The 20,251-nt window shown below is 50.4% G+C and overlaps 1 protein-coding gene across 1 annotated transcript in view; it reads right to left on the bottom strand.

Annotated features, from left to right (window-relative positions):
• Positions 1-20,251, bottom strand: part of EFL1 (elongation factor like GTPase 1) — an 88,272-nt gene that overhangs the window by 22,798 nt on the left and 45,223 nt on the right. The window contains exon 16 of the mRNA XM_079764055.1: positions 1,080-1,211. Within this exon, the coding sequence (XP_079620181.1) occupies positions 1,080-1,211 (132 nt within the window). The remainder of the gene's footprint in view (positions 1-1,079; positions 1,212-20,251) is intronic.

The following is a 20,251-nucleotide window of genomic DNA, read 5'->3' on the forward strand; positions in this document are numbered from 1 at the left end:
AGAAGAAAACGGCCTCCTGGTAATTGATTTGTATAGATAGCTAACATGAGGCACTTGCGTGCTCAGCAAGATCCCAAAGTGGATCCACACACTTCTTCCGATCCTCAGTACATAGAAACCGCCTACCTGAACTCAGTACAACGGTACATACCGTACGCCTACACACGCATCAGAGCTGAGCTCTTTCCTAAACAGTACCCCCAAAATCAACAAAAAGGCAAAAGCAGCGTTCGAGGTGATAATCAATCTGGGAAACTGCACCGGAGCCTCCCGGTTAAAATAATTTGTGCCGTGGTCGGTCTGACTCGGTGGACAGAGCGTCGGCCTGGGGACTGAAGGGTCCCGGGTTCGATTCTGGTCAAAGGCACATGCCCGGGTTGCGGACTCGATACCCAGGAGGGGGCGCGCAGGAGGCAACCGATCCATGATTGTCTCTCATCATTGATGTTTTTCTCTCTCTCTCCCTTTCTCTCTGAAATCAAGAAAAAAATGTATATGTATTAAAAAAAAAAGCTATGGCATATGGAGACGCCATTCTGCAGATGTTTACCCGGGGAGTCGTGTTGCTGTGAGAAGCAAGGCTCTGATCTCCCGAGCGGGATGCAGAGACGGCCCCACCCCGGCCACCTCAGGACAAGCCTCCCCGGGGAGCACAGGTGCCTGAAGAGGCCTCGTTCCTGAGAGAGGAGTATCCCTTTAAGAGCCGGTGGTCTGTCTGGCCTCCTGGTCGGGAGGATTACTCAGTTACAGGCCTGCATACACGTTCACAGGACACCGCCGAAACAACATGGGAGGACTTGAGTCTGCCACGATGTTATGGCCCAGCCGGCGTAGCTCCATGGTTGAGCATCGACCTAGGAACCAGGAGATCAGGGTTCGATTCCCGGTCAGGGCACATGCCCGGGTTGTGGGCTCCATCCCCAGTGTGGGGCGTAGAGGAGGCAGCCGATCCGTGATTCTCTCTCATCATGGATGTTTCTCTCTCCCTCTCCCTTCCTGACATCAATAAAAAATATTTGCAAACAAACAAACGAACAGCAGCAGGAACATCCCTGCTTTCAAGAACAAGGTCGTCTTACTTGGGTGCTTCGGCTCGATAGCCACCCTGACGATCGGGGTGGCCTCGAAGCTGAGCGGGATGAAGGGCGGGCAGGAGGGCACGCTGCACAGGGTTGCGGATTTCAGCACGAAGTCCTGAAGGCCCCCGATGCCTGCAGGGAGGAGAGATCCGGGGCTCAGTGAAAGGTGACACATTCCAAGTTTGCACGAGAGAACGGAGAGCACCGACCCAGGACACGTGTGACAGGAAACACATGAAGAAAATGCTGCCGGGAACGAGGCCGACGTGCTCCGAGGCCCTGGGCCCCTGGGTACAGTGTAGTTGCTGTGAAAGATCCAGAAATGAGCCCTGGCCGGTGTGGCTCAGTGGATAGAGCGTCAGCCTGCGGACTGAAGGGTCCCGGGTTCAATTCCCGGTCAAGGGCACAGGCCCGGGTTGCAGACCCAATCCACAGGAGGGGGCGTGCAGGAGGCAGCCAATTAATCATTCCCTCTCATCATTGATGTTCCTCTCTGTCTCCCCCTCTCCCTTCCTCTCTGGAATCAATAAAAATATATTAAAAAAAATACAAACAGACTGTCAAATTACAGCGGGAAGGCTGGGGAGTGTTGGGGAGGGGGGAAAAGAGATCAACCAAAGGAGGACTTGTATGCATGCATATAAGCACAACCAATGGACACAAGACACTGGGGGGAGGTGGGATGAGGGCATGTGACAGGGGGTAGGCTGGGGGAAGGTCAATGGGGAAAAAATAGGAGATATATGTATTACTATATGTAATACTTTAAACTATAAAATAAAATAAAAACGAAAAAAAAAAGCAGGTTGAATTACTGGCAAAACAAACAAACAAACAAACAAACAAACAAAAATTCTACTGGATTTCATTTTCTAAATGTACGAATCCTGTTAAATCATGCCCTAACCGGTGTGGCTCAGTGGATAGCGCATCGGCTGCGGACTGAAGGGTCCCGGGTTTGATTCCGGTCAGGGGCATGTACCTTGGTTGCGGGCACATCCCCAGTTGGGGGCGAGCAGGAGGCAGCTGGTCAATGTTTCTCTCTCATCGATGTTTCTGACTCTCTATCCCTCTCCCTTACTCTCTGTAAAAAGTCAATAAAATATATTTAAAAATAAAAATAAAAATACAGAAATTGTGCGGGGTTTCATTTTCTAAATGTACGGATCCTGTTACATCCAATCGCGCCCACACACCCCCGCCCTGCCCACAGAAACGATCGTGTCCCGACACATATGTCTGGAAACACCAATTCTTTCTAACGGTCACTTTTACTCTGTACGACGTTAATTTGAGGAAGAGGAGTCTAACGAAATCGTCTCTGGCAAATGGACCTGCAGGCGGCTCCTGGCTGGCGGCTGCCTCGGACTCTAAAGCAGCCGTCGGGCACCGGTGGTGCGCGGGCCACGTGTGGTCCCCGAGGTCTGGAAGGCTGGCGAGGGCTGCTCTAAAGGGTGTGTGTGTGTCTGTCTCTGAGGAGGTGGGAGCAGAGAGAGTGCCCCCAGAAGAAGGATGGAGGGGTGCCCTGAACCTCACATCCAGGGCAGCGCAGACAACACTGTAGAGCCAATGAAGGCACATGTACGAGGCCCACTGTCTGTGCCTTCGGGTTCGGATAAAGATGAAGGGAGGTGTGGAGGGGAGGGGACACGGGACAATGGGGCCCGGGCGTGTAACCGGCACCCAACTCCCCCCTCTCGGGCTCAGTTGACAAGTGGGCGCAAAGGAGAGTGGTGTGGGTGCCACCCACGAACCCCCAGCTGGGGGACGGGCAGGGCTGCGGGCACGTTAAGCTCGGAAGGCGGCGGGCGGGGGGTCAGAGGTGTCCGGGTCTGACTGTACGGTGTGGCACCCCCTCTAGCACCCAGAATTCACCACCCCGCTACACGTGCAGGGAGCTCCAACTGTAAGGAAACCTTCCATTAAGGCCCGGCCGGTGTGGCTCAGGGATTGAGCATTGACCTATGAACCAGGAGGTCAGGGTTCGATTCCTGGTCAGGGCACAGGCCCGGGCCCGGGCCCGAGGTCCCCAGGAAACACGCTGCTTCTACTCTTTAATTGGAGGAAGGGGAGTCGCCAATGAAATCATCTCTTTTGCAAATCCACTTGCTGCCTGAAACTCTAAAGGGAGCGTCTGGCCTGTCCGGCACGGCTCAGCTGCCCTTGGGGTTTGAAAGCAGCTGCCAGATCCTTTGGCCCTTTCTCTGCCTCACACTGACCATCGTTAGCTCCTTCAGCTGCTCAGTTCACGGCACGAGGTGGAGACCTTTCGATTTCCAGACCTTCCGTGGGCAGGAGACCCAGGTCAGACTCGTTTCCAAGGAGCTACATCCAGTCCCTGTGCCTCCGGTGTCTGGATTTGCCAGGATCCGAGTTTATTTATTAGTGGCCCAGTGCACGAAATTCATGCACCCCAGCCTGGCCTGCACCCTCTCCAATCTGGGATCCCTTGCGGGATGTCTGACTGCCGGTTTAGGCTCCTGTGGGATCGGGCCTAAAGCGGCAGTCGGACATCCCTCTCGCAATACGGGACCACTGGCTCCTAATGGGCTCACCTGCCTGTCTGCCTACCTGATTGCCCCTAACCACTCTGCCTGCCAGCCTGCTTGCCCCCAACTGCCCTGCCCCCCCTGCTGGCCTGATCACCCCCAACTGCTCCTCCCCTCCTGGCCTTATTGCCCCTAACTGTCTCTGCCTTGGCCCCACCACCATGGCTTTGTCTGGAAGGATGTCTGGAAGGTCTCCCGGTCTAATTACCCTTGTATTATAGATTTATTTAAAATAATATTTTTATTGATTTCAGAGAGGAAGGGAGAGGGAGAGATAGAAATATCCAAGAGAAAATCATTAGTTGGCTGCCTCCTGCACACCCCACACTGGGGATCAAGCCGCAACCCGGGCATGTGCCCTGACTGGGTATCGAACTGTGATCTCCTGGTTCCTAGGTCGATGCTCAGCCGCAGAACCACACCGGCTGGGCTCAGGGTCCAAGTTCATGACTAGGCCTCTCTGGCAGGCGTAGGGAGAGGTCTAACCCTGGCCACTGGCGCGGCAATGACAGGTCCGAGTCTGCCCGGGTGTCCACCAAGCCTACTAGGAAGAGCATCTCCCGGGAGGTCAGGGGCTTGGGAAAACCCCGCAGTAAGTCCTCTCTCCCCCACCTCATCCGTCCTGCTCCTGACCCGGGACCAGCATGCGCTTCCTTCCTGTGTACACGGCACCTGGTTCCAATGCGAGGGCAGAGCTGGGGCCCCTCTGTCAACCGGGACCCTGGCTGCAGACGCTGAGTGCCATCTGAATGCTATCTTTTTGAACTTCTGGCTCACGTTTCGCTGTTCACATGACCAAGTCTACTCCTGTCTACACGTGCCTAGATCTGTGAGCAGGATTGTAATTCCCCTAAAAACTGTCGGGGAAAATCAATGCCACAGTGTTCCTCGTTCCGCTGAAGTATTTATGGAGAAAGCGATGCTCCAGAGATAGTCAGAAACTACCTGACACCATTTTCCCTTTTCTTTTTTTAATTTAATGTTTTTAATATATTTTATTGAATTTTACAGAGAGGAAGGGAGAGGGAGAGAAAGTTAGAAACATCGATCAGCTGCCTCCTGCACACCTCCTACTGGGGATGTGCCCGCAACCAAGGTACATGCCCTTGACCGGGATCGAACCTGGGACCCTTCAGTCCGCAGGCCGACGCTCTATCCACTGAGCCACACCAGTTAGGGCTATTTTCCCTTATCTTAAAAATATAATTTTAAAATGCAGGAAAGAGTCCTTTATGATTTTTTGGAGGGCGAATCACAATAATTTAAAATCACTTTGAGGATTTCTCGATAAACTACTAGGTAATTCTTAAGTGTACAACCTAGTATTTATACAGAATACAGTTTAAAATAAGCTTTTGTTTTAAAAATAATGTAATGTCAGCACTTTACAAGTACAATTTTGAAAACCAAAACCAAAAACAAACAAAAAACACAGTAGGCCCATAACCCCGCCATCTAAATTGTGGCTATTTTCATTCTGATATATTTCCGTCCTCTGTCAGCACACATAATTTACATATTACACATAACGGCCACATCATTTCTTATCTGTTTACTTTCAGGCCAAATGTTTTAGTAACCATGATCACAAGTGAGGAGGAATACTTCCTTCATGGTAAGTACATTTGCTGAAGCATTTTCCACTGGGATTGGGGGTGTAAGTGAAGGACGTGTTGCCACAAGGGATAGTTCCAGAATTTCTGAGATAGAAGTGATGGTTCAGGGGGGAAAAATCTAAAATTAGTGTGGCACTGATTTATTTCAAGGATTAGAGAGGGTGCAACTTTTTAAACGTTTATCAAGAAAAGGCATCAGATGTGAAATGCAAATTGTATGGAGTGGTATCAACTGATGGAGTTTCTACTTCTTCTACTTTAAGAAAGAACTGACATTTTTTTCTTCTGGTTTTTGCCCTATGGGTTTTGCAACTTTAATAATTTCAACTCTTTTCTCTTTTTAAATAAAAAATGGACTGTAGCATCCCAATGTCATGAATTTAAAGTTTATTAAAATTGGTTTTCTTCATAGGACCTTTAATAAAAAAAAAAGGCATAAGGCTTATTTATATAAGCGAAATGGAAATATGGGATGAAAGCAATTTACTATAAACTCCAAGGGTTTTTTATTTTTTATATTTTTATTGATTTCAGAGAGGGAGAGGGAGAAAGAAACATCAATGATGAGAGAGAATCATGGATCGGCTGCCTCCTGCATGCCCCCTACTGGGGATCGAGCCCGCAACCCAGGCCTGTGCCCTTGACCGGAATCAAACCTAGGACCCTTCAGTCCACAGGCTGACGCTCTATCCACTGAGCCACACCAGCTAGGGCTCACCAAGGATTTTTTATACAAACACCAGTGACTTTTGTCTGACCGAAGATCTCTGACCCACATCCTCTCTACACAAGTACAACGAGATACACAAGCGTGTGCACTCCAGCTCACACGCCGCAAATCACTCACAACACGGAACCAACGGTGAGCCCCTCCCACTGGGCACACACAGGCCCCGCCGGGCTGTGCACCGGACCCTTCAATAAAGCTTCTTCACCAAAAACCAGCACTTTGCAAACGGGCCAACATGTTTCCTGGACTCTCTCCCATGTTTCCCTGTAAGGAGCCTCATTTACATATCTTTTACGATATGGCACCAACAAGACTGGGTGGGACCTGAGAGATGGATGGCCTCCTGCTGACAACTTTTTTCTACTCTTTTTTAAAAAATATATATTTTTATTGATGTCAGAGAGGAAGCGAGAGGGAGAGAGGAAGAGAAACATCCATGAGAGAGAATCACGGATCGGCTGCCTCCTGCATGCCCCCTACTGGGGATCAAGTCTGCAACCCGGGCATGTGCCCTTGACCAGAATCGAACCCGGGACCCTTCAGTCTGCAGGCCGACGCTCTATCCTCTGAGACACACCGGCCAGGAATATTATTTTTCTTTTTTTAAAATTGATATCAGAGAGGAAGGGAGAGGAAGAAAGAGAGAGAAACATCCACGATGAGAGAGAATCATGGATCGGCTGCCTCCTGCACGCCCCACAATGGGGATCGAGCCTGCAACCCGGGCATGTGCCCTGACCTGGAATCGAACCATGACCTCCTGGTTCAGAGGTCAATGCCCAACCACTGAGCCACGCCGGCCGGGCCAAAGTTCTATTTCAAGCCAACTTTAACATTACCACACCCAGGAACCATCAACCTGGCCATTTGAATCTGTGCAATAAGCCGGGTTAAGGAGTCCCCTCAGACCTTCCCAGGAAATGAAGCTCTGTGTCATGGACGTCTGCAGATCCTCCGGCTTGGGAGAGCATGGACACTACTCCGGAAGAGTCATGAGGATTCACCCAAGTATGACGGGTTTGTTTTTTTTTAAGTACAGGGCCCCGGGGTGGTGGGGATCTAAAACCCTTGGCTTTGGCGTGGCTCAGTGGTTGAGCATCGACCTATGAACCAGAAGGTCACGGTTTCGATTCCTGGTCAGGGCACACGCCCGGGTTGCAGGCTCCATCCCCAGTGGGGGACGTGCAAGAGGCAGCTGATCCGTGATCCTCTCTCATCATGGATGGTTCTCTCTCTCTCTCTCCCTTCCTCTCTGACATCAATAAAAATATCTTAAAAAAATAAGAAATGGAACCTTTGGCTGTGGAAGGTCACCTCCTGCTCTAGGCGCTCTGTGGTTGCACACAGAGGAAGCCAGTGCCCTCTGCCCCTGACTCGATGCCCTTCTCTCTATCTTCCCTCTGACCCCATTGAAAACTAATCAGGGTGCTGGCGAGGATGCGGAGAAAAAGGAACCCTCGTGCCCTGCTGGTGGGAATGCAGACGGGTGCAGCCACTGTGGAGAGCAGTGTGGAGTTTCCTCAAAAAACTGAAAATGGAACTACCATTGGACCCAGTGATCCCACTTCTAGGAATATATCCCAAGAAACCAGAAACACCAATCAGAAAGGACATATGCTCACAGCAGCACCATTCACCACAGCTAAGATTTGGAAACAGCCTAGGTGCCCATCAGCAGATGACTGGATCAGAAAACTGTGGTACATCTACACAATGGAATACTACACTGCTATGAAAAAGAAGGAATTCTTACCACTTGCAACAGCATGGATGGACCTGGAGAGCATTATGTTAAGTGAAATAAGCCAGTCAGAGAAAGATAAATGTCACATGATCTCACTCATTTGTGGAATATAATGAACAACATAAACTGACGAACAAAACTAGACCCAGAGCCCTGGCCGATGTGGCTCAGTGGCTGGTTCTCAACCTTCCTAATGCCGCGACCCTTTAATACCGTGCCTCATGTTGTGGTGACCCTCAACCACTGTAATTTTGCTACTGTTATGAATCGTAATGTAAATATCTGTGTTTTCTGATGGCCGTAGGCAACCCTGCTAGCGGTTCTCAACCTGTGGGTGACCCACAGGCTGAGAACGGCTGCTGTAGAGCCTAAGACCATCGGAAAACACAGATATTTACATTACAATTCATGAACAGTAGCAAAATTACAGTTATGAAGTAGCAATGAAAATAATTTTATGGTTGGGGGTCACCACATGAGGAACTGTATTAAAGGGTCGCGGCATTAGAAAGGTTGAGAACCACTGGGCTACAGCATTGGTCTGTGGACCAAAGGGTCCCGGGTTCGATTCTGGTCAAGGGCATATGCCTTGGTTGCAGGCTCCTCCCCGGCCCGGGCCCTGGTCAGGGCTCCTGCAGGAGGCAACCAATTGATGTGTTTCTCCCACATGGAATTTTTTCTCTCTGTCTCTCCCTCTCTCTAGGAATCAATGGAAAAATATCCTCGGATGAGGATGAACAAAAACAAACAAACAAAAAACAAATAAATCAAGGTGATTAAATGCTAAAAAAAAAAGATCCAGAGACAGAAGCATCGAACAGACCGTCAGACTTCAGTGGGAAGGCAGGGGAGTGGTGGGGGTAAGAGATCAACCAAAGGACTTGTATGCGTGCATATGAGCATAACCAATGGACACAGACACTGGGGAGGGGGGGGTGAGGGCATGTGCTAGGGCTGGGGGTGGCTGGGGGGAGGTCAATGGGGGAAAAAGGAGACATAGATAATACTATATGTAATACTTTAAACAATAAAATAAAACTTAAAAAAGAAAAGAAAAAAAAGCTAATCCAGGGACCCGTGCATGTTGTGACCCTTGTCATGGGCTTGGGCGGGCGGGCGGGCAGGAGCCTAAACGTGAAACGGGCCCGTCCGCAGCCTGCCGCCTGGCATCTCCGCAGCAGACCGGTGTGCTCGGCTAAGGTTTCAGAGGGCCAAGTCTGCCCGGGATGCTGAACAAGCCTGTGACATCTCCTGCCCTCTGGCTTCCTGCTGCGAGAGGAGGCCCTGGGGAAAAGTCTCGCCACGATGACATCACCATGTCAGGTTTTTGTTTTTTCCTTCTCATCTGGGCAGATGGAGTTGTGACGGCTAATAGTGATTCGTAAGCAAGTTACATCAAGATCAGTGGCCTTTTTCTCAGCAGAGTCTATGAGGAAAAGTAATCACTGAAGAAAAGTAATTTTTTATACAGATACTAGAGGCCCGATGCCTGAAAATTCATGCAGGAGTAGGCCTTCCTTCCCCCGGCTGCCGGCACCGGCTTCCATCCGGCACCCGGGACCCGGGCTGGCTTCCCTCCAGCCTCGGCTTCATCAGGAAGACTATCCAGAATGACGTCTGGTCTAATTAGCATATTACCCTTTTATTATTATTATAGACTAGAGGCCTGGTGCACAAAATTCATGAACGAGGGGCAGGCCCCTCAGCCTGGCCTGCACCGTCTCGCAATCTGGGCCGTCTGCGCAGTGGGATTTCAGAACACTCAGGACTGTCTGCGTGCTTGTCCCGGGCCTGGAACCCCCTTCCCCACCGTCACATGACTCGTTCCTGTCAGTTCTTCACATCTGTTTCTGTTCTAATGGAAAACAGACTGCTGTTGCCCTTTTTCTCTGGTATTTTGCCTCTCTGGTACCTTTTAAAGCCGTTTCCATTCGGCGCCTAAGCTTCAAGGCTTCACACATCATGCTTTCAAACACGGATAAATATTTACCCAACTCTTGGCAAGTGCTTCACTGCTTTAGATTTAAGGGCGGAGGCGCAAACGAACACTTCATAAAGTTTCTCCAATGAACAAGGGACCACGAGCACAGTTCTGTCCACAGAGCTTACCATCGGGGTGAGGGTGTGCTGGGAGTAGGGGGCAGACAAAGGCAGATACACAAGCAATCACAATACGATGCGAGAGCTGTTATCATGGGACAAGGACGAGGTGTGCCCATGTGAAGAGGGAGGTGCAAGGTACAGACTTCCCAGAGGGGCTGACACACAGGAGGCGGGACGAAGGAGAGCGCTGAGGGGAGGCCCCAGCGAGGACCCAGAGTCCCCGCCTCCAGCCGCTGTGACAACACGGGACTGAGAGACGCCCCATCCTCCCATTCAGCTGTTCTATAGCCTGCAGCCACCACCAACTCTGTGCTTTAGTCAATCTGCATTTCTGTTCTGTTCCATTTGGAATCGAAGGAACTTAAATTTATTTTCTTTTTAAAGTGGAGAATCTTATTTAAATATATTTTTATGAATTTTCGAGAGGAAGGGAGAGGGAGAGAGAGAGAGAAACATCAATGATGTGAGAGAATCATGGACCGGCTGCCTCCTGCTCATCCCACACTGGGGATCGAGCCCACAACCGGGGCATGTGCCCTTGACCTGGAACCAAACCCGGGACCCTTCAGTCCACAGGCTGACGCTCTACCCACTGAGCTAAACTGGCTTAGGCGGAACTTAAATTAAATACAGCTCTCACCTTACGCCGGCTGCCTAACTCCCCCAGGTTTTAGTTTCCATCCAGGTGACATGCACGTCACCCATGGGACACGTTCGGAGGGTCGCTCGCTGTGGGACAAAGTCCCAGGTGCTGAGCAAGCACTCAATTAGTGGTCATAATAGTAGTAGTTATTGTTTTACTACCAGGTATGTTGACCAACCAAGAGTTTTTGGGTGTATAATATGAAGTGCATATTAATTTTGTATATACTATTTAACTAGTGAACTGCAAAGAAGGTTGGAATAACTTCCCGATGAGGCACAAATTCGTATTTCTAGTCAGATCCAGTATGAACGCCTGTCCCTGTGCCACTGACTTAAATGCATATTTCACATATTCCCTAGATTTCACATATTCACATGGTCTGAAGTGCGCTCCTTCAAGACGCGCATTCCAGTGGAAATGATTCACACAAACGGGGAAGGTACAAGGGTTAGCACCTCAGAAGCGCAAAACGCCTCGTGTAGCTGGAAACAGGGCTAAAACTTTAAGATTAAAAACAGAAGAAGAGAGAGATGGCTTCACACCACCAGGAAATTATCACCGGATTTCTTCCACCTTTAAACTCCAAATATTCCCAATTAAAAACAGGAAGCGGAGTCACTTCTGGGTGAAATGAAACTTCGCCACCAGCACGCGGCCGACCCTGACGGACAGGATCAAAGAGGAGACTGGAGGAGTAGTGGAGTGGGCAGGGACGGGGGCACGGCCCTTAAGCCACGAGCCACGCCTGCTGGCGGCGGGTCAGACTAAAGAGAGACAGCGGGCCGGCTCCTAACTCCTCTCTTGACAATGCATCACCACTCAGAAAAACGAACGCACAGACAGCGCGGCGATGGGGTCTGGTCAGAGACCGACGGAAATGAACGAGGACCCCAGACACTAAGTGTGGGCACCCGGAAATGACCAAGGGGCACCCGTGGGAGAAAGGGGGGCCACTCAGTGAACAGCACCGAAACAGTCACCTAATGAGATGGAAGAAAGAACACAAGTTCATCTCTGCCGCACGCCGTCTAGAAAGAAGAAATGTCACGTGAATCGAAGATGTAAATGCAAAGCATAAAAACCGAAAGCACACACCAACGATGTATGAATCTTACCGCATTCCAAAAACTATGACAAAAAGACCACAAAGTTAAAAGTTACAAAACAGACGTTTTCAATGTTTACAAGAGACAAAGGATTAGTAAGCATCCTATATAATAAAGAGCTAATATGCTAATTAGTCCGAACAGCAGAACGACCTTCCGGACGAAGCCGGGGCTGCAAGGGCCACCAGCCGAGGGGCTGTGAGGGCCGAGCCCCTTACGTGAATTTCATGCATCGGGCCTCTAGTAATCTCTCTATATAAAAGCCTAAGCGATCACCCAACCATTCGACCGGTAGCTATGACGTGCACTGACCACCAGGGGGCAGATGCTCAATGCACAGGCATGGAAATATGGAACAGATGGATGAATCTCAGAGGGAAGGGGGGAGAGGGGAGGGCGGGAAGAGATTACCCAAAGATCTTATATGCATACTAGAGGTCCGGTGCATGGATTCGTGCACCAGTGCGGTCCCTCACCCTGACCTGCAGTCTAATATCCCCTGAGGGGCCCTGGGTTGCGAGAGGGCACAGTCCAGGCCGAGGGACCCCACCAATGCACAAATCTGTACACTGGGCCTCTAGTATATAATGAAAAACTAGTACAAGTCAATGAAAAAGACAGGCAATCCAAGAGGAACTTAGGCAAAGAATATAAGCCGTTTCCAGAGAAGACAGGAAGAGAAAAGGAAGCTCTATCCAATACAAAAACATAAAAAAGAATCTTTTTTTAAAAACTGATTTCAGAGAGGAAGGGAGAGGGAGAGGAGAGATGCATCCATGATGAGAGAGAATCATGAATCGGCTGCCTCTTGCACGCCCCCCACTAGGAATCGAGCCTGCAACCCGGGCATGTGCCCTGACCGGGAATCGAACTGTGCACTGAGCCACGCCAGCTGGACTAAAATAAAGAATCCTAATCTCATTAATAACAAGGTAAAGGCAAGTTAAAACAATGAAATATTATTTTACAACAATAGCACTGGTAGGAGTCCGAAGCACCATGTGGCGGCAAAGCAGGACTGATGCGCTGGAGATGGGAACAAAAATCGTACTGCTCGTGGGAGAACGATCCTGCGATGTTCAGCGAAGGATGCCCGGCCTGGCGGCTCGCCAGTGAAGAGCTCTAGTTGCGTGTCTCAAAACGATATTGAGAGTAAGTACAACAACGCACCCATGATGCACCATAAGCAGCTCTCGCGCTACACATCCAGGCGGCCTGGGAGCTGGTGGGGGCACTTCTGGTTGGGCCACTGAGCCAGGGACCAGTGCGGGCAGCGTGTGGGTCCGTCCTACACACAGCATTTTCCATTCAGCGGGACAAACCTGTTTACGATGATCGGACATTCAATCCAGATCCCTTTTAATAACAAAGTCTTTTTTTTGCACAGTTTAATCGGCACTGAATTTTCAGGGATGTTGTTCTGAAAATGAGTTAGTCGCCACTTTACCAAGAGCCACGCGTGGCATCTGAGTCATGAGTCCCATACGCCTGCATCTGTAACCCTGGCCAGTGTGGCTCAGTGGACAGAGCTGAGAACTGAAGGGTCCCGGGTTTGAATCTGGTGAAGGGCACATGCCCGGGTTGTGGGCTCCATCCCCAGTGTGGGGCAGAGAGGAGACAGCCGACCCATGATTCATCATCGATGTTTCTATCTCCCTCTTGTTTCCTCTCTGAAATTAATTACACACACACACACACACACACACACACACACACACACACACACACACGGGGCCCGGTGCATGGATTTGTGCACATTGAAAGGAAAATAATTAGAAGAAATATTTTAATATTGCTATTTGCTCTTTCTCCCTCAGCACCTGGGAGCTGAGTGGTGGCCCCGCCCCCTGCCACCATCTGTGGGGCGATTGCCCTGCCACTTGCAACTGCGTTGGCCTGGCACCGCCCGCTCACCTGCTCCACCATCCTGCCTCGGTCCGGCTCTCATCAGGGCCCATTAGAACCGGCAGTGCCTCCACTGCTGCCTGCTGCCAGCGCCACGTCACCAACGCCCACCATGTTCCGCGCAGCCCCCTGGTGGTCAGTGCACGTCATAGCGAGCGGTCGAACTCCCGGTTGAGGGGACAATTTCATATTAGGCTTTTATTATATAGGATATTTAAAAAACTTAAACAAAAACCTGCATCTGTATCTGCCACATTCATGGGGCTGCTAGTGAGTGTCTGACTCAATCATGCCATCCAGATGTCAAACTGGAACATTTACACACAACAATGGACTTGGTTTTATTGTACATCGTTCCCCTTTTATGTGTCCCTGATATCACAGCTAAGGTATTGCATTGAGGCTTTTGAAATCAGGTCGGCAGGTCTATTATCTTTCAATGTCATTTGAAGGTGGATGTTCGGGGGAGGGGACGTATCCCTCAGCCTGGCCTGGGACATCCCTCTCCAATCTGGGACATCCCTCTCACAATCTGGGACTGTTGGCTCCTAACCACTCACCTGCCTGATCACCTCCAACTGCCATCCCCTGCCAGCCTGATTGCCCCCTAACTGCTCTCCCCTGCCGGCCTGATCGCCCCCTAACTGCTTGCTCCCCTGCTGGCCTGATTGCCCCTAACTGCCTCTGCCTCAGCCCCGCCACCGTCGCTTTGTCCGGAAGTAAGCCGGACATCCAGAAGATGTCTGGTTGACCCGGTCTAATTAGCATACTACCCTTTTATTAGTATAGACGCTATTTTTATAATTATTAAAAAAATTGTCTTTAAACCAGAAAGTGGAAAAGAGCCTTTCTGTGGCCTGTGTGCCTTGAATGCTTGCACTGTTTGAATGATCGCTTGGCGGTAAACCCGGTGGTTAATGCTGTAAACGCACTACATTTGCATTGATCAACGTAGGCCCTAAACGAACGAACCCGGTGCTCTCGCCTCTGAGCTGCAGACCGGGGTTCCCCGGTGCCCGGGCGCTGGAGGGAGTCTCGGATTCCCATCTGATCTGGGCCGGAATGTTTCTTGAGGTCAATCGAGGCCCTGGGAGTGGGCAGCCGAGAGCCTGGGGGTAAAGGCCCCGCTCGATCTTATTCCACAGAAACACCCTCACCCCCGGCTCCGCTCACAGGCCACCGGGCTGAGACTGCCCCGCGCCACCCGATGCCACCCGTGTCCTGTGCCACTGGTCACAAACACGTCCCCAGTGGCTCACGCTTCCCTCCAAGCCATGCCAGGAATTATGGGATTTAGAGAGGGCTAGAGAACCACGTAGTCTCATGTCTCCTGATTTGAGAAGGATTCCTGTGCTTCTTAGGTTTATGTCACCAAACCTCCACCGACGAGCGATGCTTACAGATCGGTGCTGAGCAGATGGAGGAGACCGAGATGAGGACCCCTAGTCCGGAATGTTGTTACTGTAAGTGCTGCTAAACATTTTCTTGTTGTTGTTAATCCTCACCCGAGGATATCTTCCCATTGATTTTTAGGGAGAGTGGAAGAGAGAGGGAGAGACAGAGAGAAACATCGACGTGAGAGGAACACATGGACGGGTTGCCTCCTGCACGCGCCCTGACCAGGGCCTGGGCCGGGGAGGAGCCTGCCACCGAGGTACGTGCCCTTGACCGGAACTGAACCCGGGACCCTTTGGTCTGCAGGCCGACACCCTATCCGCTGAGCCACACCGGCCAGGGCCTGCTAAACGTTTTAAAAACTCAGTCACATTATTGCTGGTAACATATTCCAACCCCTGCGCCTCGGAGCCTGAGGTCTGGGAGAGGACGGCCAAGTGCCTGCATACTGATGTGGCGGTTACTACGCACAGACACAGCCGACTTGGGACGAGAACCCACTGAGGAGGTGCCATTCGGAGGGAAAGGAACCATAGTAGAATGCCGACCAGATTCTCAGCCGACACGGGCCCTTTCAACGCAAGGCGAGACTTTCCCAGGGCCGGCCTCACTTCCCTGCGGAGGCCACAGCTTCCCCAGCAGTTGTTACTGTGGGCTGATCACTTCCCGGGCGAGTGAAACAATCACTACAGGTTGAATTTTTATGTTAATATCAGTTTAAATGTTAGTGAGGTTTCATACGATAGTAGTGATGCGTCTTAATCTATCTCTATAAAAGCCTAAGTGACTGTCGCAACCGAATGGACAACCGAACAGGCTGCATGGGGCGACCAGGCCGGCAGGGGGGTTTGTGAGGGGCGGCCAAACGACCGAGCAGCAGGCTGCATGGGGCGACCAGGCCTGCAGGGGGGCAGTTGGGGGCGATCACGCTGGCAGGCAGAGGCAGTTAGGGGTGATCAGGCCAGCAGGGGGGAAGTTAGGGGTGACCAGGCCGGCAGGGGGGTGCAGTGAGGGGTGATCAGGCTGGCAGGTAGAGGCGGTTAGAGGTGATCAGGCTGGCAGGGGGGCCAGTTAGGGGTGATCAGGCAGGCAGGCAGGCAGGTGAGCAGTTAGGAGCCAGCAGTCCAGGATTGTGAGAGGGATGTCCGACTGCCAGTTTAGCCCTGACCGAGGGGTCCCGGATTGGAGAGGGTGCAAGCTGGGCTAAGGGGACCCTCCCCCCCGGCCCGTGCACGAATTTCATGCACCAGACCTCTAGTTTTATAATATTCTACAAGCACAGCTGGTAAGTACTGGCTAAAGCAGTCAAACCCCTTTATAAAAGGACAGAGGCATCCGTACTAGAGGGTTGGGTTAAGGAGACACTAACTGAAGACGGGGCCTCCAAATGGTTAATTCATGGTCATTTGCTACCCTCTTGTTAAATGACAGATCAGGACATTTCTGTCATGTAGCAGTTTTTATTAATAAGAACATCCTAACTGCCTATCACAGAGGACTGGTGAACTAGACTACATACCACACAGCCACTAATGAATTGAGTTCTGAAGACTACTTAGGCACAGGTAAGGCAGAATATAAAATTTTATGTAGACAGAATTACATAAAAGAAAAATAAGAGGAATACAACTAAAAACTGTAATAGTGTCAGTGTTGAGATTACAGATGATCATTTAAAAATAATGAGAAGTTATTAGACACAAGCGACAAGAACTTCTGAGTTAGCAGAGTCAGATGAATGTCAGCCATGGAGAGCGATATACGGCAAAGGAGACGTGGCGGTGACAATGACTCTACCTAAATCAACATCATATCCACATTGAAGAAACCATCTGACCTCACACCATTGACAAAAACCAAAATCAGGAGGATTGCAGGTCTAAATCTTGTAAGTAAAACTAGAAAGGTGACAGAAGAATACCATAGGGATTCTTCATGACTTTGGAGTAACCAGATTTCTTTAACAGGACACACACACAAAAAAAAACACTAATCATAAAAAAACTGAAAAATATTAGACTACCATTAAAATTAAGAACTGCTGTTCATCAAGGGAGACCAGGTCAACTCAAAAAGTAGGCAAAACTATCTACACTAATAAAAGAGTAAGATGCAAATTGACCATACCTTCGTGACGCCCACCAACCAATCAGGAGTGAGTATGCAAATTAACCCAACAAATATGGTGGGCTAATTTGCATACACAGGCGCCCAGTGGCCGGGAGCGGGGTGAGACGCTTGCGTTGTCACCATGACGACGAGGCAGGCGTTCCGTGCCGCCCCAGCCGCTCTGGGCCTCTGGGCAGCGTGGGAAGGCGGAAAGGCTGCTCCAGGCCAGAGCGAAATGACGGCTCTGGCTGGAGCAAAGGCAGTGCCAGCATCCAGAGGAAGGAAGGCCCATTCTTGCACGAATCTTCATACATCGGTCCTCTAGTCCTATATAATAAAAGCCTAATATGCAAATTGTCCCCTTGACCAGGAGTTTCGCCAGAAGGTGGGGTCAGCTGGCCAACCACCCGCTACCCCTCCCCCCCCAGCTGGCAGCAGTAGCAGGCGTCTGGGGACCCTACCCATGCACCAATTTCGTGCACCAGGCCTCTAGTCTGTAATAAATATATCCACCCGGCCGGCATGGCTCAGTGGTTGAACGCTGACCTATGAATCAGGAGGTCCTGGTTCCATTCCCGGTCAGGGCACATGCCCGGGTAGTGGGCTCGATCACCAGTGTGGGGCGTGCAGAAGGCAGCCGATCCATGATTCTCTCTCATCATGGATGTTTCTCTCTCTCCCCCTCTCCCTTCCTCTCTGAAATCAATATATGTGTGTGTATATATATATATATATATATATATATATTTTTTTTTTTTTTTATTGATTTTTTACAGAGAGGAAGGGAGAGGGACAGAGAGTTAGAAACATCGATCAGTTGCCTCCTGCACACCCCCCACCGGGGATGCGCCTGCAACCAAGGCACATGCCCTTGACCGGAATCGAACCCGGGACCCTCCAGTCTCCAGGCCGACGCTCTATCCACTGAGCCAAACCGGCTTCGGCAATAAAAAATATATTTAAAAAAATAAAAATAAAATAAAAAAGGAGGATGGCATGAGCGGGAGTCCCTCTCCTTAGCCCCCGTCCCTACCTGCCTCAGGTCTCTCCTCACCTCCCCGGTCCTGGAGGCCACAGCCTGGCAGAAAGGAAACCAGAACCCGACGTGGGGCGAGGGGTGGGGGGTAGAAGAGGGACTGGCTCCAGCTATCCTCCCAGGTGAGCCCTTCATTAGGAACCCGCAGCGCTGGCTGGCAGGCGCCCCGGGGACGCGTAAGATAACCTGACGCTGTCCTCTGGGCAGGCGTCCAGTTTTGGGGGATCCCTGCGCTCGGGTGTGGCTCGGCGCTGGCTGCAGTGACTCCCTGAGAGACCGACCCGGCTGCCAGCTGACCCCGTTCACAGACGGAGCGCACAAGGGCCCATTGTAAGCCCAGCGACGACCTTCAGACCGGCTGCAGACCCGGCACCTCGGCGCTCGGAGTACTCGGCGCGGGGCCAGCCAGGAACCTCTATGATTACGGCATTGCTCCCCCTCCCTGCCAGCGGACGGAGGGAGGATGGCCCCGTCTCCCCAAACCTGCTCCCGCGGGCTGGGTTCTTCCAAGAAGTCGATTTCAAATAGTCCTATGGCTTTTTTTCTTCCCTTTTTAAATATATTTGTATTGATTTCAGAGAAGGGAGAGGGAGAGAGAGAAACATCCATGATGAGAGAGAATCATGGATCGGCCGCCTCCTGCACGCCCCCCACACTGGGTATCGAGCCCGCAACCCAGGCACGTGCCCTGACCGGGAATCGAACCCGGGACCCTTCGGTCTGCAGGCCGACACTCTATCCACTGAGCCACACCAGCCAGGGTGTGTTTTGTTTTCTTTTGTTTTGAATCTCACCCGAAGATATTTTTCTATTGATTTTTAGAGAGAGTGGAAAAGAGAAGGGAAAGACAGAAACACATCGATGGGTTGCCTCCTGCACGTGCCCGGGGCCGGGGAGGAGCCTACAACTGAAGTATGTGTGCCCTCGACCGAATCGAACCCGGGACCTTCGATCTGCAGGCCGATGCTCTATCCACTGAGCCACACCGGCTAGGGCAGTCCTATTGCTTTTGCTGGTGAAATTGGTGATTTTTTTTTTTGAAATGCTGCATCTTTCTCTATGTCCATGTTTGTTTTGTGAGTGAGGAGGAGCTGTGCCCGATCCTGAGACTTTGCAAAAAAAGGAGGGGAGGGAAAAATAAAAGAGAGGGAGGGGCGGTTTTAGAGTTACTGGAAAGTTCTTTGGTACCGCACTCATCTGTCAGTATAAAGGTTGGCAAGTAGAATGAGAGTAGGATGTTTACCTCTGTCTCAAGTAATATCGTTTTGCCCTGGCTGGTCTTGCTCAGTGGATAGAGCATCGGCCTGTGGACTAAAGGGACCTGGGTTCGATTCCAGTCAAGGGCACATGCCCGGGTTGCGGGTTCGATCCCCAGTAGGAGGGTGTGCAGGAGGCAGCTGATCCATGATTCTCTCTCATCATGGATGTTTCTATCTCTCTCTCCCTCTCCCTTCCTCTCTGACATCAATAAAAATATATTTTTAAAAAAGTAATATTTTCATGTCTTGAGTAATATAAGTAATAACAATGACTTATGAGTGGGGCAGTGTGGGCAAATTATCTTTAATGTCTGTAGAACATTGTAACAAGGTATATAGGTCACGAGCAAAATCTCAATAAAGTCTCCAAAATATACACTGAGTGCCCAGATCATGATGATCTCTGAACGCATAATAATCTGGCCACTCAGTGTGTGTGTGTGTGTGTGTGTGTGTGAGTATATATATATATATATATATATATATATATATATATATATGTATATATATATATATATATTAGAGGCCCGGTGCATGAATTCAAGCATGGGTAGGGTCCGGCCAGCCTGGCCAGGGGGAGGGGACATGGGCGGTTGGCCGGACTGCCTGCTGGTCGAACTCCTGGTCGAGGGGACAATTTGCATATTAGCCTTTTATTATATAGGATATACACTGCACAGCTATGACTGTATTTCCTTCATCTTTCCCATCCTGGTTTGCATCCCTACTGTGATTTTTTTTTTAAAGGGGCCTTTTTCTGTGATGAAAATTATTTAAAATCCACTTCCAACACCTTAGGCATTTGAGGAAAACTTAGGATTTTTAAAAAATATATATTTTTATTGATTTCAGAGAGGAAGGGAGAGGGAAAGAGAGAGAAACATCAATGATGAGAGAGAATCATGGATCAGCTGCCTCCTGCACGCCCCCTACTGTGGACCGAGCCCGCTACCCGGGCATGTGCCCTTGACCGG

This window comes from Cnephaeus nilssonii (assembly GCF_951640355.1).
Source record: "Cnephaeus nilssonii genome assembly, chromosome: 24".
Taxonomy (NCBI): Eukaryota; Metazoa; Chordata; class Mammalia; order Chiroptera; family Vespertilionidae; genus Cnephaeus; species Cnephaeus nilssonii.